The sequence below is a fragment of the Protomyctophum bolini genome, assembly GCF_963924005.1.
Source record: "Protomyctophum bolini genome assembly, chromosome: 24".
In the NCBI taxonomy this organism is placed as follows: Eukaryota; Metazoa; Chordata; class Actinopteri; order Myctophiformes; family Myctophidae; genus Protomyctophum; species Protomyctophum bolini.
The window spans coordinates 19,017,705-19,033,164 of record NC_137885.1 but is presented as its reverse complement, the minus strand read 5'-3'; the positions used below and the strand labels follow the sequence as shown (position 1 = coordinate 19,033,164).

The following is a 15,460-nucleotide window of genomic DNA, read 5'->3' as shown; positions in this document are numbered from 1 at the left end:
CATTCATATATATATATATATAACTCAATGTCACTTTTTATTTGTTGTTGTTGTGGTTATGGTCCCATGCATGCAGGTGACACCAATGTCTGACAGAGATTTTGGACGCTACAACTGCACAGCCCGAAACAACATCGGAGTACGCTACCAGGAATTCATCTTGGCCCAAGCAGGTGAGCCCACTACAACCCTGTCACAATACAGACCTAACGAATGGTTACCTGTTCCCACATAAAACGAACACTCACCATGTATCAGTATCGGCCGATATATGCAGTTCAATGCAGTCGGTCAATATCTGTATAGGCAAATATAACTGACATTAATCGATGTCAGTAGCCGATATTTATCTGTTGTTGATAAGCATACATTTTGCGTCAGCTACTGTATGTTGTTATGTTGGTTATCTGCAGCCTGCCAAGCTGTATATTCTGAACATTTATTTCCTGTATTGAAGAATTATTTGTTTCCCTGGCACAAAGAATCAACAAAAGGTAAATAAACAGTATCGACTAGCGGTAAAATTGCTATTTTAAACATCAAGAATGTCCTATATCGGCACATCCGCAGCACAAATGGAATCGAACCAAATGGACCTGCAAGCGCAATAAGACATTTGGTGCTATTTGTACACTCTGAGTTACTGTCCTGTAAGGGTCCGTGGTCCCAGGAACACCCTAAAAAGGGACCCCCATTTAGAATCACATTTTGTATTTATTTTTGTATTGAATTTTCCTTGTGTGTAAACAAACGTAGATGAAAAATCACACCCATGTGAACTGAGTGGTGAAACTCTCCCCCCCCCCCATAGTCATTGGCTCATTAACCAACGTCACATAGGTGAACACATAGGTGAACACGGACATTGCTGTTCCTTGGAGTGGTTGCACCACTCAAAAAGAAAAGACTAGGACATTACATACAAACCAACCACTCTCTTAACAAGACACCCACCAATTCAGTACAAGACTGGGTGACTGAAGTCGGTCACCTTCAAAGAGGTGTTCAGAGAGCTCTCAAAGCAAGCTCAGCCTTTGGCTATGTAGTAGCCTTGGAGCTCTCTGCTATCGCTAGCCTTTATGCAATTCCCGTGGAGATACAGTGCATTCCACTACAGCTTGCAGCCTTTTCAGCATAGCCTAATCTCAAATAGTGCTGCGGCTGCTGCCTGATTTACCATATGTGTTGACTATTTACTGAAGTACTTCCTAATTTACTGTGGCGCAGCAGCCCAATACACAACAGTGTGGTTTAATTTTCTTTAGTGGAGATTGAATTGCCACAGCTTAGTCAGGAAACTTACTGGGCAAAAAGATGAGCTAATGTAGTGTTTAAAGAGGCAGTGCCATGATTTTGGTACTTTTATCAGCTTGCAGAGCTGATCAATGATCAGACTTTCTAGTCTAGTCACGTGGTCTAGTGTCGAGATTTTCATGCTGGCCTCTAATACAAAGGGAGACTAGCCCTATACGGCCAATGGGACACTAAGCCCGCTCTCCTCTCCTCCACCGCACCATGACTAGACACTGCAAAAGCGTCTACAGAAAGCCCCACTAAGGTACAATATGCAAGAGAAGGGAATGCAAGCTGATATATAATGACTTGAGTCATTTCTTGTTTTGTTTTTGTGTCTATGGTGTTGACATTGCTCCGATCTATAGGCCTATGCCACTCAAGTGTGGTTAGATTACGCAACTGTGTATCTTTGGTTTCTTTATTGTAAGCTGCAAGCCTCTCTGTCAAATTAGCCTGCATTGACTTAAGTGCCCAAGGCCATGCTGTTCCTCCCATCAAATTAATTTGAACATTGAATCACATCACTCAAAACGACATACCTGTCGTGTCTCCCCTGAAGTTAATGTGCCTCAACAACCAGGAAACGAAGAGAATGTGGAACATCTTGATAGTCTGTGTAATCTATGCATATAAAACGTTATTTGTTGCAGCTGATGTCCAAGAAACACTTTCCTGGGGGTTTTTATGTGTGTAATGTGTTCATATTTCAGTATTTCAAATGTCTGATGACGCGTCAGTCACTGGTCTCACTTCCTTCCTGGACTACATGTTGTCACATGCAGTACACCCATACACGGCTCTGGGGCGTATGCTCTCAAGTGAGGGCAAGCTTCTGCGTTGGTGCCAAGGAATGTAATGAAAGGAAGGGACGTGAATCAAGTCACGTGACTGGATGCTGGGGATGTGCCATATATCGGTGCACTTCCACCCTCAGTGCGATACATGTCACTCCAGCGAATGAGGTGTCTATATTTCCATGCTTATGGTCACACCTCCATGCAACCACCCCCTCTCCACAATGAGGGGCAGTGCACCAAAGCATTATGGTCATTGTAGTAATTCAACAATCCAGTTAAACGCTAGTCAAACACACAGACTTCATTGTTTTTTTCTGGCCATAGAGTGCAAATTTCAAATTTTGCTACTGTTATCTACTACAAATACTATTAACATTGAGTGACTGCATTTTCTTCCGGCGGTGAAATTTCCCTTTAAGTGCTTAATCGTTGCACACCGTCTTTGACAAACTGTTGTTGTTTCTGTGTTTTGTTAGACGTGCCGTCCAACCCGTACGGCGTACGTCTGTCGGCCGTCTCCCAGCGCACGGCCACCGTCACCTTCATGAAGCCCGACTCGCACGGCGGCGTTCCCATCGGACACTACCGGGTCCAGTACAAGGAGGTGGGCTCGTCGGACTGGAGGGACGCCACGTCACATGGCATACAGAGTAAGTACTAATGCCTGTGTGCATAAGGGTAGGCCTGTCGCAATTACCCCTTTGATATCCTTTTGTATCTCTCTGTAGCTCCAGACGACCCCTGTGCTCTTGACCCGTTATTAAACTGTCTATCCAGCATTAAATGCTGGATGAGTGAAAACTTCCTCAAACTAAATGAAGACAAGACAGAGATTCTCATAATTGGCTCTAGTTCTAGTGAACAAAAATAATCAATAATTAATAGACATGGTAACCTAACTGTAGGTAAGACAAACACAGTAAAGAACCTGGGGGTTATCATCGACTCAGAACTGAATTTTAATGCACATATTAAACATGCCACCCAAGACTGCCTTTTTCCATCTCCGAAAAAGGGGGGTACTGCGCCCGTCTCACAACGCTAGTCCATATAGTTTAGCAACCGTTGCTAAGCTGGGCAAGCTTTCGTCACCTCATAGCTATCAGTGTTATTCTGATGGTCCCATTGTGACCAGGGATCAGGGTATTTGGTTTCCTGCATACTCAATGACATAAGTGCTATGATGACAAACTGATGAGATCAGGTATCTCCATATTTGGGTATTTGCATGGTTTAATTTTTTTTCACAACCGGAAGTGTAATTTCATATCTGGGTAATGCTGACATCAGCAATGACCTCATCAAGTCAGCCTATATAATGCATTTTATCCCAGACACCGCACCATTCATAGCTGTGTTTTCAACTGACAGGTTTCTGAGGAATAACAAGCAATACTAAGCCATAATAAGCAATACTTTTTAAGCTGTTCAAGGTAGCTACTCAAATTGCACAAACATGCAGATCTTCGTCAAGACCCTAACTGGCAAGACCATCACCCTGGAAGTTGAACCGAGTGATACCATCGATAACGTCAAGGCCAAAATCCAGGACAAAGAAGGCATTCCTCCGGATCAGCAGAGGCTGATCTTCGCTGGTAAACAACTAGAAGATGGCCGCACCCTTTCTGACTACAACATCCAGAAGGAGTCCACGCTCCACCTGGTGCTGAGACTGAGGGGAGGAATGCAGATCTTCGTCAAGACTCTCACCGGAAAGACCATCACCCTGGAAGTTGAACCGAGCGATACCATCGATAATGTCAAGGCCAAAATCCAGGACAAAGAAGGAATTCCTCCCGATCAGCAGAGGTTGATCTTTGCTGGTAAACAATTGGAAGATGGCCGCACCCTGTCTGACTACAACATCCAGAAGGAATCAACGCTACATCTGGTGCTGAGACTGAGGGGAGGAATGCAGATCTTTGTCAAGACTCTCACCGGCAAGACCATCACCCTGGAGGTTGAACCAAGTGATAACATTGAGAACGTAAAGGCGAAGATACAGGATAAAGAAGGCATTCCCCCTGACCAGCAGAGGTTGATCTTTGCTGGAAAACAACTGGAAGATGGCCGCACCCTTTCTGACTACAACATCCAGAAAGAATCCACCCTCCACCTCGTGTTGAGACTGAGGGGAGGAATGCAGATCTTTGTCAAGACTCTCACCGGCAAGACCATCACCCTGGAGGTTGAACCAAGCGATACCATCGATAATGTCAAGGCCAAAATCCAGGACAAAGAAGGAATCCCTCCTGACCAGCAGAGGCTGATTTTTGCTGGCAAACAGCTGGAAGATGGACGGACCCTGTCTGACTACAACATCCAGAAAGAATCCACCCTCCATCTTGTGCTACGTCTCAGGGGAGGCATGCAGATCTTTGTCAAGACCCTAACTGGCAAGACCATCACCCTGGAAGTTGAACCAAGTGATAACATTGAGAACGTCAAGGCCAAAATCCAGGACAAAGAAGGCATTCCCCCTGACCAGCAGAGGTTGATCTTTGCTGGTAAACAACTAGAAGATGGCCGGACCCTTTCTGACTACAACATCCAGAAAGAGTCCACGCTCCACCTGGTGCTGAGACTGAGGGGAGGAATGCAGATCTTTGTCAAGACTCTCACTGGCAAGACCATCACCCTGGAGGTTGAACCAAGCGATACCATCGATAATGTCAAGGCCAAAATCCAGGACAAAGAAGGAATTCCTCCTGACCAGCAGAGGCTGATTTTTGCTGGCAAACAGCTGGAAGATGGACGGACCCTGTCTGACTACAACATCCAGAAAGAATCCACCCTCCATCTTGTGCTACGTCTCAGGGGAGGCATGCAGATCTTCGTCAAGACCCTAACTGGCAAGACCATCACCCTGGAGGTTGAACCAAGCGATAACATTGAGAACGTCAAAGCGAAGATACAGGATAAAGAAGGAATTCCTCCGGATCAGCAGAGGTTGATCTTTGCTGGTAAACAATTGGAAGATGGCCGTACCCTGTCTGACTACAACATCCAGAAGGAATCAACGCTACACCTGGTGCTGAGACTGAGGGGAGGAATGTAGATCTTTGCCAAGATCCTCAAGTTGAACGGAGCGATCCCTTAACCCAGCAAGACCCAGACAGAGATGCTTTTGGGCAACATTTATATTTTATCAAAAGAGTTTAAATAATTTGTTTTCCTGTTATTTTTTCACCTAAACATCATCATTGGGTCCTATTGTTTAGTCTTACAATGCCATTGCCAGGATATTTGCATATAAATACCCCCCACAGAGGCAGAAATTCACACAACTTCAACATCTCTGGAGAGATTTTCTCTTTTTCACTGGAAGATATTCCTCACATAAAAAGTATTACAATGCTTGTAATGTTTTTTTTCTTTTTTTTTTTACCATTAAAATGTCTAGAACAGTTTGTTCCACCAGGAAAGCAAGCGGCGGCTCTGAATTTGAAACAATGACATTAACTACAGTTGTGTGGTTGGATTAACTATGTACAGCATACTTTTTCATAGAGGTCTAGAAGATTGTATTTTGTGTGTTGTCTGTAGGCGGCTAATCTCTACATCCAATCGGTGCCAAATTTCTTGTGCACAAAGGAAGTACCTCAACGCATTTTTCCCCCCGCCAAAACTGCTTAACATTATGGTATGGGAGTGAACAGTGGTTCGATCATGTCCAGATTTGGAGTGTTATATGGCATAGATGACTGAAGTAACATAGATCTGCACATCCGAGATCCACATGGGAGCCACACCGTTTTTACCCAGTATAATTATTTTTCTATTTTCGTAATAACACACTGAACGAAGACACAGCAAGGAGTGCTTATTCTCCTTTTTTCCTTTTTTTATTTTTTCCTTCTTTTTTTCCCCCCAACTACACTGTATCTACAGTATATTGAACCTGGTTATCTTGTAAATCATTTAATTCCCAGGAAAATGTAATTCCATGTCCCCTCTGTCAACTAAATAACGGTAGTTAAATTGTCGCTATGAGGTTCACACACACACACACACACACACACACACACACACACATACACAAAGTTGGGCATAGGAGGGGCTAGCGCCCCTCAAAACGGAACAGGTACTTGGAGAGACATACTCAGGAAATGGCCCGGGTTGTGTAGGGTTTCTCTGAAAGACAAAGAGTCAGAACAACATGACACTGATTGCTGTCTCCATTTATCCAGCAACGGTGGTGCTGATTGGTCTGGAGCCCAACATCACGTACGAGGTTCGGGTGGCAGCCGTCAACGGCAAGGGCCAGGGAGAGTTCAGCCACACGGAGGCCTTCCAGACGCTACCCATCCGTAAGACGCACGCACGCACGCCACACACGCCACACACGCACACACGCCACGCCATACTGAGGCCTTCCAGACATTAGCAGTGGTGGAAAGTAACTTAAGTACATTTACTTACGTAAGTACTAGGGGTGACCAGATCCCAACCCACCAGATGTGGGACAACGAGTGTGTTTGTGTGGGACAATGTGGGACACGTGCGGGGTTGTGTCGTACATGTGAATGTTAACATGAAAACAAAAATAACATTTCTATTCCTCAATTAGACATTTCTATTCTTCTCCATCGCATAGCATCACTATGCTTTGCCATCTGTTTCATTCAGTAGCACATAATAGGACTATGATGATAATAAACCTTTATTTATATAGCACCTTTCAAAATGAGGTTACAAAGTGCTTTACAGAAAAATAAGAACAAATGCAGTGCACACCATGAACAACAGTTGACAATAATAAAAATAAAGAACAGGCAATGTACAGAAATGCAGTAGGACATAAGAACAATAGGGAATGTTAAAAAACGTTTAGGTGTTAAAAGCAGCTTTATAAAAGTGAGTTTTTAGGAGGGATTTGAAGCGGGGGATGGATTCTGCGAGCCTTATCTCGAGCCTAACTATAATAGAAGGAACTACTGTGCAAATAAAATAAACTCAACAGAAATGCATTTCAATTAAATATTTACTGGACAATACAACCTACAAACAATACATCTGGACCATGAACCATCCAACAAAGGGGCTCTGATTTGATTGTGAAGGCATGAAAAGAAATGTTTACTTCATCAAAATATCTTCCTCCTAACAAAGCCAACTACTATTTAGAAATTACACAGGCACTACAGGCCTGACAATGGATCAAATAAATAAAACCAGAAATATAATCAAAATTGGTCAGCATTGGAGGCAACTTATAATAAAGTAAATTGTAAACTTAACAAACTTGTCCACCATAGCAGCACAGGCTATGCACTTTTTAGGTTTTGTCCATCACAACACAAGTCTCTCAGTTTTCTCCATCACAGCAGCAGCTATAGGCAGGTCTGTCCACACAGGTAATGCACATTCAGCACCATCGAAAGCAATGTTTGTGTTCACACAAACACTCAAAGCTGGGCATAGGAGGAACTATCGACCTGCCCAAAACTAAATGTCCATGAATGACCAGCAATTATTAACTTGTACTTCATCCATGCTTTATGCGTATTTAACCACTATTATACAGTTTTATAAGCAGCTTATAATGCATTATAGTTATGTTTATAATGGATTATAGATTATACAATTCAACTGCATGCACACTTGCGCAGGCGTGCACATGCGCGCACACACACACACACACAAACTATTTGCCCTTTCTCCATGTTCCTAACCATATTCATCTCCCCTGCCGTTCCTCAGGAGAGCCGAGCCCCCCAGCCGTCCACGGGCAGAGAGGGATGGGCAAGGCCTACCAGCTGGGCTTGGTCAAACAGGACGATGGAGGGATGCCTATTGTCGAGTACATAGTCAAATACAAGACGGTACGTATCGCAGGGTCTCAAAACAAACATGGCTCCTTTGAGCATCATCGACGTGTAGGATATTGTCAAGATGCTGAGTGATGTCACCTAGCACGATTCTCATGCATTCGCCGAAAATAGCGGGTACGAGCTCATAGTTCGAACCTGTAGATCTGCTATTTAATTTCGGAAAGTGTGTAGATGAAGTGTGTAGGCGCCCAGTACAGAGCTGACCCTGGTCAGATAAGTATTAGTTTACTAAATATAAAGGGTTTAAGTCATGAAAAGTGGATCAGGCCCAAGTACATTTAGTGTCTTGCTGGCCGGTAACCAATCACAGAATGTATGCACACGCACACATGAACACACACTCACATGAACACGCACACATGCACACACATTAAGACGGAATGATACATGGTCAGTTTTAAAGCTCAGCCCCGTCACGGGTACTTCACAATGTGATGTTAATGCGCTTAAGAATCAGTATCTGTCTGTCTGTCTGTCTGTCTGTCTGTCTCTACGCTTCACTTTTGGGTTTCTATCAGTCCTGACCATACAGGTGTCAATGAAGAGAAAACACTGACAAAAACATGAAAGACCATGAAGGAAGGGAGAGAGAGGGGCTGCTGGGAACTTATCGGCTTACTTCAGTAAATGTGTTTACGTATAGGTGTGTAGACATCACAGGTTATTTGAATCCACACATTAAACACCGAGGGCAAGATGTTTACTGAAGTGAATCAGGGCTGCTTGGATGATATCTCAAACATACACGACTTACACGTCCATTAAAAAAATATTATTTCATAGGACTGGAGCGATAGGCGTAACTATTAGGGGCCTATTAGGGTTTTTTGTTCTTCTGCCACATTTTGCAGTTCTGCCCGTTCTGTGCTGTCGCTTTCCACGACATTCGGCAATATGGTAATGGTAGAGGGTCAATGGAACTGAAGCTCACAGTCATCCGTCAAAGGACCTCTGACCTTTAGATTGTTATTTCTCTCTCTCTCTCTCTCTCTCTCTCTCTCTCTCTCACCCCTTCAGGACAAAGAGGACCAGTGGATGACCAAGCTGGTGCCCGGTTCAAACGACGTGGCCATGCTGCAGCCTCTCCAGTGGAACACGCGCTACGAGGTGGAGATCACGGCGCGCAACGTCAAGGGCCTGTCGGAGCCCACCTTCTACCAGTTCTTCATGCCTCACAAGCCAGACATCACAGGTATGAACCACACCTCGAAAGCCACAGGTATGAACAACAACACCTCACAAGCCAGACATCACAGGTATGAACCACACCTCGAAAGCCACAGATACGAACAACAACACCTCACAAGCCAGACATCACAGGTATGAACCACACCTCGAAAGCCACAGGTACGAACAACAACACCTCGCAATTAAGCCAGACATCGCAGGTGAACAGCAACGCTTGATTGAGTTCAAATCATCATAAAGATTAATATTAATAAAAATGTATTGGTGCCATTTTTTTGAGGCCGGGACTCGGGGCATTCCACGCTTGGGTGGCAGTGCTGTAGAAGGATAATTTACCCACCCGCAGCATGGGTGATTTGTGACCCGCAGCACGGGTGATTTGTGACCCGCAGCATGGGTGATTTGTAACCCGCAGCATGGGTGATTTGTGACCCGCAGCATGGGTGATTTGTGACCCGCAGCATGGGTGATTTGTGACCCGCAGCATTGGTGATTTGTGACCCGCAGCATGGGTGATTTGTAACCCGCAGCATCCGGTGATTTGTGACCCGCAGCACGGGTGATTTGTGACTCGTGCGTGTGTGCGTGCGTGAAGGAAAAGTGAAAGCCCACGGCCATTTACAGGAGTAGAATGAATAATACTGATAATAATAATGATCATCATTATCACAGGGAAGCAGGTGGAACAGGTGGCTGACCATGCTGCTGCTGCTGCTCAGAATCCATGTATTCCTCGTTGAGCCTAATCTCTGCTCATGTAGACATCTGTTATAGCTTGACCTTTCAACTTAATAAATCACATGCTCATTCTCACTTAGGTTCTTTGTTTGTCCACTGCATGCAGGGCAGTCGCGCGTAGCCAGACAACTATTCCACAATCTCTGAATGCTATTCATTGCTATGTATAGAATCTGGAACTACACCTCCCGAGATCCGGGCAAGGAATCTGCCATTTCGGTTCACGGAAATACATTTTAAAATATCTTTACATTGTATTAGTCCAGCTGCTCTGCCGGCCACTCTACCCCTGAGCCACTGCCGCCTAATTCAGTTGTCATGGTAGCAACATATTGCAGGAGACGCACAACCGAGGAAAGAATGTAAGGATTACCAACTTTTATTTATCTCCAAAATACAGCGTTTCCCATCTGTCTGGGATGTCATTTTGTAAAAACAAGGATTTAAGGGGCTTATCTTAAAAAATAGAAAGAAAAAGCAAGCGGAGATCAACACGCACACTCTCAATAGATAAGAACACTTAAAAAAAGAATCCCTCACACTTTTATCTGCCTTATTTGTCACCGTTTCGGTATCTTTTTAAAAGTACCATTATTTAAGTGAGCTATCGTTTTTTAGATGGATACGCAGTAATGTCCTCAGTGTTAAGTTATCCATATGTATTGATACAAGGACAGTGTACAAAATGTAACCAAATGGACCCTTAGGGTCTATTACATTTGTCTTATCTCTTAACACCGTTGATTTAACTTGGTAGATGCCAGATGTCACTGAAGCAAATGTTCCTTTAGGCTGGGAGGCTATACAGACAGCCTGGCCTATAAGCCAACAAGCAAACACAGCAGTTTGAGGTTTAGTCTGGGTTTTATCTTCATTTTCGGGCGAGTTTGCCGGGGGTGGGGGATGGGGGTGCAGCAGACAAGTCAGTGGGTTCAGAGCAGAATCCAATGACACCCCGCAGAGCTCCCTTTGGGGACAAAAAAAAACGGGGGTACAGCCTGGCCTTTTAAACCAACAAGCAAACACAGCAGTTTTAGGCTTAGTCTGGGGTTTCTCTTCATTTTTCATTCAACCAGTGAATCCAATGACATCACAGTAGGTCCCCTTTGGAAACGTGGAAAAAAGGTAAGTGGCAGTGACAGGGTGTGAGCAGATAGGTGCCTGTTCTTCCTTAGCCCAAGGCAAACCTTTCCTAACATTTTTTTGGTGTTGGATGAATCCATTAGGAAGTTGCATGCCTTTTTGAGCACCCACTCCCATCCTGGCCACACAACCCGTTATATTAGTGTAAAAAGTGCTTCCTTTCCCAATACTGACAAAGTTTAATGCATATCCGTTCATAGCTTTTGGAGATATTGTGAAACAGGCAAACAAAAGGTTTATCTTGTTGGCATTTATGTGAGCTGTGTGTAATGCTTCTCAAATAGAAAACAAGGCTTCAAAGCTTCAAGGTTGGCTGTCCTTTCTTAAGGCAGATCTCTTTGATTGGCTGTCCTCTCTCTCGAGATGGGTCGTGTTGATTGGCTGTCCGCTCTCTTAAGATGGATCACTTTGAATGGCTGTCCTCTATTTGTAATTGAGCATGGGACGTTGGAAAAAGACAAAGTGAGGGGAAAAGAGAGAGAGAAAATAGGCTTCTCGCCTAATGTGTTGATTTGTTTAGCTAATAAGACAATATGGATACAGAGCCATGTTGAAAGATGTGTCGTGCTGTGAGCATGCAGGTATAAAATAAGCGATACCTCTGGTGTCACCCTCTATGACTCACTTGTTTGTTCATTATTCATTTCCTTCTTTACTTATCTTCCCCTGCTCTGTCTCCCAGGCACATGTAAGCAAAATTTTCTTTCATCCACTGTGTCTGCCAGTATATTCTCAATGCGGTGTCAATGTGAGCTTCTACTAATATTCAAACATTTTTAAAAACATGCCGATCTACAAGCTCATGTACAACGTGGTGCAGCGCAGCACGTCTTGTGAGCTTTTAGATTATTTTTTTTGTTTTTGCGCCACGTAACAATTAAGTAGAAATAATGTCTGATGCACTGCAGTCATCTCAGTCTTACTCTCTCACACACACCCACACATACAGTAGTATACATACATACATACATACTGTATGTATATACATACTGTATACATACTGTATACACTGATGATGTGTCCAAGTCTGTGCCAGTAGATGTATTGTTAACTATACATACTGTATACATATACATACATACATATAAAAGTGAGTCCAAGTCAAGATCAAGTCTGAGGGGGGTTGAGTCCAAGTCAAGATCTAGTGTGGGAGGGGGTCAAGTCCGAGTCAAGGCCAAGACCGACGGGAGCCAGATAGGTACAGAAAACACTGCGAGAGCAGGCAGGTTACTTAAAAAGATAACTGTCTATACAGTAAGTGCCAGCTACTCTTATAATAGGGCGGCTGTGGCTCAGGAGGTAGATCAGGTCGTCCAATGATCCCTGGGTCCGCGGTTCGAATCCCGGCTCCTCCTGTCCACATGTCGAAGTATCCTTGGGCAAGACACTGAACCCTACATTTCCTCCAATGAGTTGGTCGGTGTGAGCTTGCCACCATTGGTGTGTGAATGTGGGAAGTGAGGACGATGGCGTCGACTGTTCGCCTTCAACTGAATGAATGAACCATTGTAAAGGGCTTTGAGCACTTGGAAAAGCGCTATAAAAATGCAATTAATTATTATAATGTTAATGTGAATGGGGTCCTCATAATATAGGTATAATTCCATTGCATTGTAGTGACTCGTGACTCGAGTGGTCTCGGTGGGGGAAGAATCCCAAGTAAGTGTCCTGAGACCCTTGGTCCGACTCCGAGACAGAGTCGAGTCCAAGTCAAATTAAGGGCGAGACCGAGACGAGACAGAGTAGATGAAAATGTGGACTCGAGACCGGACTTGAGACGAGTCAAGGACTCAAATACTACAACACTAGTATATGTACACGTATGCACAAGTACATACCCACTCAAAGTACCTACGTACCCACATACTGTACTCTCACACTGATAAATGGCAAGGATGTCCTTGGCACTACAGAATCTGTATGTATGACTTCTATCTTTCACAGTCTCTCCTTTCCTCTGTTTTATGAATCTGCAGAGGGTTGAGTCTATATTGATCCTTCCTTTTACAACCTTTTCTATCTCTTCTCTCTCTCTCTCTCTCTCTCTCTCTCTCTCTCTCTCTCTCTCTCCATCATCTCTTCTCTCTCTCTATCCTCTTTTCTCCTCTCCTCTCTTCTTTTCTCCACTGCTGTATGTTCTATCTCTTAAACTAAAATGTCAAAGTTGTCCTTGGTTTGTTTCAAACCCCCCCCATAGCATTGCATTTCATTGTCAGTGGCTGACTCATCCATAAAGAAACCTATCCTTTGGTTTAAACTGACTTGTGTACTTGACAAATGTTAGTCGTCCTGTCAAGGAGGCACTTTATTTATAGTGCCCATTACAAGCAAACAACACTGACCAAAGTGCTGCACAATACCAAATTAAAAAGTGAACAAATCAAAGACACAACATCATTTTGCTACAGGGCACAGTAACGACGACGAGAATACATGGGACAAACAAACAATGAAAAGATGACCTTCCGGGAGCCTCAAACATAGTCTTGCGTAGCCAGACAAAGTCTATTCCACAATCTTCGAATGCTATATAGAGTCTGGAACGACACCTTAAGGAACCATCCATTTTGGTTCACGATAATATATTTTATATAAAGAAATATATATATTCTTTTACATTTCTGCTAAGCAGCAAGCTATATATACTTAGATTTATATTAGGATACATTTGCGTGACTGTAAAGACGAAAAGGAAGTAGGTAGGAGGCCTCACTTCCGCTTCATCGCTTGCTCATGATCAGAGCTTCCGTTGCTCCAGTCCTGTAGGACTGTATGACGGAAGCATCCGGACTGTATGACGGAAGCCTTTGAAAATTGGGAGGGGCAACAGTCTGGCAACGTGAGAACTCAAACACAATGGGATATATGGTATTGGCTTTCAAGTGAGATTCAAACATGGCAATGATAGAGCAGACCCTAACACAGAAACAGCTTATTCTACAATTTGTGACCAAACGCAGCATCTATAGATGGTCCTTTTTATATTGTATTTCATAACATTATGAAATTATTATTATGAAAATCAGGCATCGCTTGACTGGCAGATTTAGGACTACAGCTTGTAAAAGTATGTCTCTGAAAACTGAATTCTGGGGGTAAGATTTGAGAAGGATTTTCATACTTTCATACTACAGCTCCAAATATATCTTGCAAGAGTTGGATTTGCTCAGGGCGATGGTTGAATCCATGCCACCACGTTTGATATTACTTCTCTGGTCATTTATTTGGCCGGTGGGGATATGTTTCATCCCTGTTTCTGGTCAGAAAATACATGCATTTCCATTTGGTAAATGTAGTAGACTGTCTATGTTTCATATTTAAGTTTGAGTTTGTAAATGCATCAAAGATGCGTTGAAAGTTAGAAATGGGGAAAGCGAAAGCATATATAGTTGGAAGATGTATACCGCATTTAGTAAACAGAGCTATGTCCCATTGCATTGTATACATGACTTTGTTATACTGGATATAAAGCTTTTTTGAAACAGCATTTTTTGTCACTTTGGGACAAAATAGCAGCATGTTGTCTCAACACTAGACTAGACTGTCACTGTCCTTTGTTGCCTTGTTGTTGTTGATAGTCAAACTATGTGGTTTGACCATGTTTTTGAGTCAATAACCACAAAAAAGTTATTTGTCCTCCCGCTCTTTGTTTAGCAAACAAAAATCCCTTGTAAAACACATTGTAAGGTTCTTTGAATAAAGGTACTATAGAGTTGTAGAGCAATTCCAAAAACAGATCACATTTGTTGGTGCAATGGAGCGAATGCCAACACTTTCATGTTTGTCTTGCATGTTCTTTTTGCTCTTGTGCTGGTCATGCTTCATAAAAAACACTTGATTGCAAAAATAAGGCACCAGCTTGAGTTTTATTTGTGCGGGACACAATAATGGCATCAGAGATATTCATGAGATATCCCAGAGAGGCACTTCATCTCAGCAGGGATGAGAGAATTCCTGGAAATGATGCCAGCAAATCAAAATGGATGCTTTTTATCTCTGCCTATTACATTAATCATCTTCCCCTCATACATTTTCATTGTACAAATTATCAGAAAGCAATGGAATGTAAAAAGACGAGGCTTGCTTGGCTAGGAGACTGCTATGTTCTATCATCTGTATTCAAACCACGCTGTCCACTAAACAAGCTCTTTTAAAATAACCACTTTTGCTTTTCTTGTTTATGGCATCGCGTTTATTTGATGAGATTGCTACCGACTGCTCTTTACAGATCTGATTACCAATAAACCCGATGGGCATGGCAGTGAGAATGTTTTACATCAGCTAATTAATAGTGCTCTTTGCAGATTAATCCTTAGAGATGGGCCTGGATCGAAACACAAAAGGGTCGGAAAGAAAGCCTTCAAGAACATTTTGGTCATACTTATGGGGTTACATAATTATTGAGCTTAATTTGAGCTATTTCTCTAATAAAGCATAAACATAAAGGATACATATTATTATTAT

The 15,460-nt window shown here is 43.1% G+C and overlaps 1 protein-coding gene across 1 annotated transcript in view; it reads left to right on the top strand.

Moving 5' to 3' along the window:
- The window catches only part of ncam2 (neural cell adhesion molecule 2), a 183,647-nt gene that overhangs the window by 156,855 nt on the left and 11,332 nt on the right, over nucleotides 1–15,460 (top strand). Inside the window, exons 11-15 of the mRNA XM_080758053.1 lie at nucleotides 77–173; nucleotides 2,570–2,743; nucleotides 6,284–6,403; nucleotides 7,797–7,918; nucleotides 8,945–9,119. Of these exons, the coding sequence (XP_080614179.1) occupies nucleotides 77–173; nucleotides 2,570–2,743; nucleotides 6,284–6,403; nucleotides 7,797–7,918; nucleotides 8,945–9,119 (688 nt within the window). The remainder of the gene's footprint in view (nucleotides 1–76; nucleotides 174–2,569; nucleotides 2,744–6,283; nucleotides 6,404–7,796; nucleotides 7,919–8,944; nucleotides 9,120–15,460) is intronic.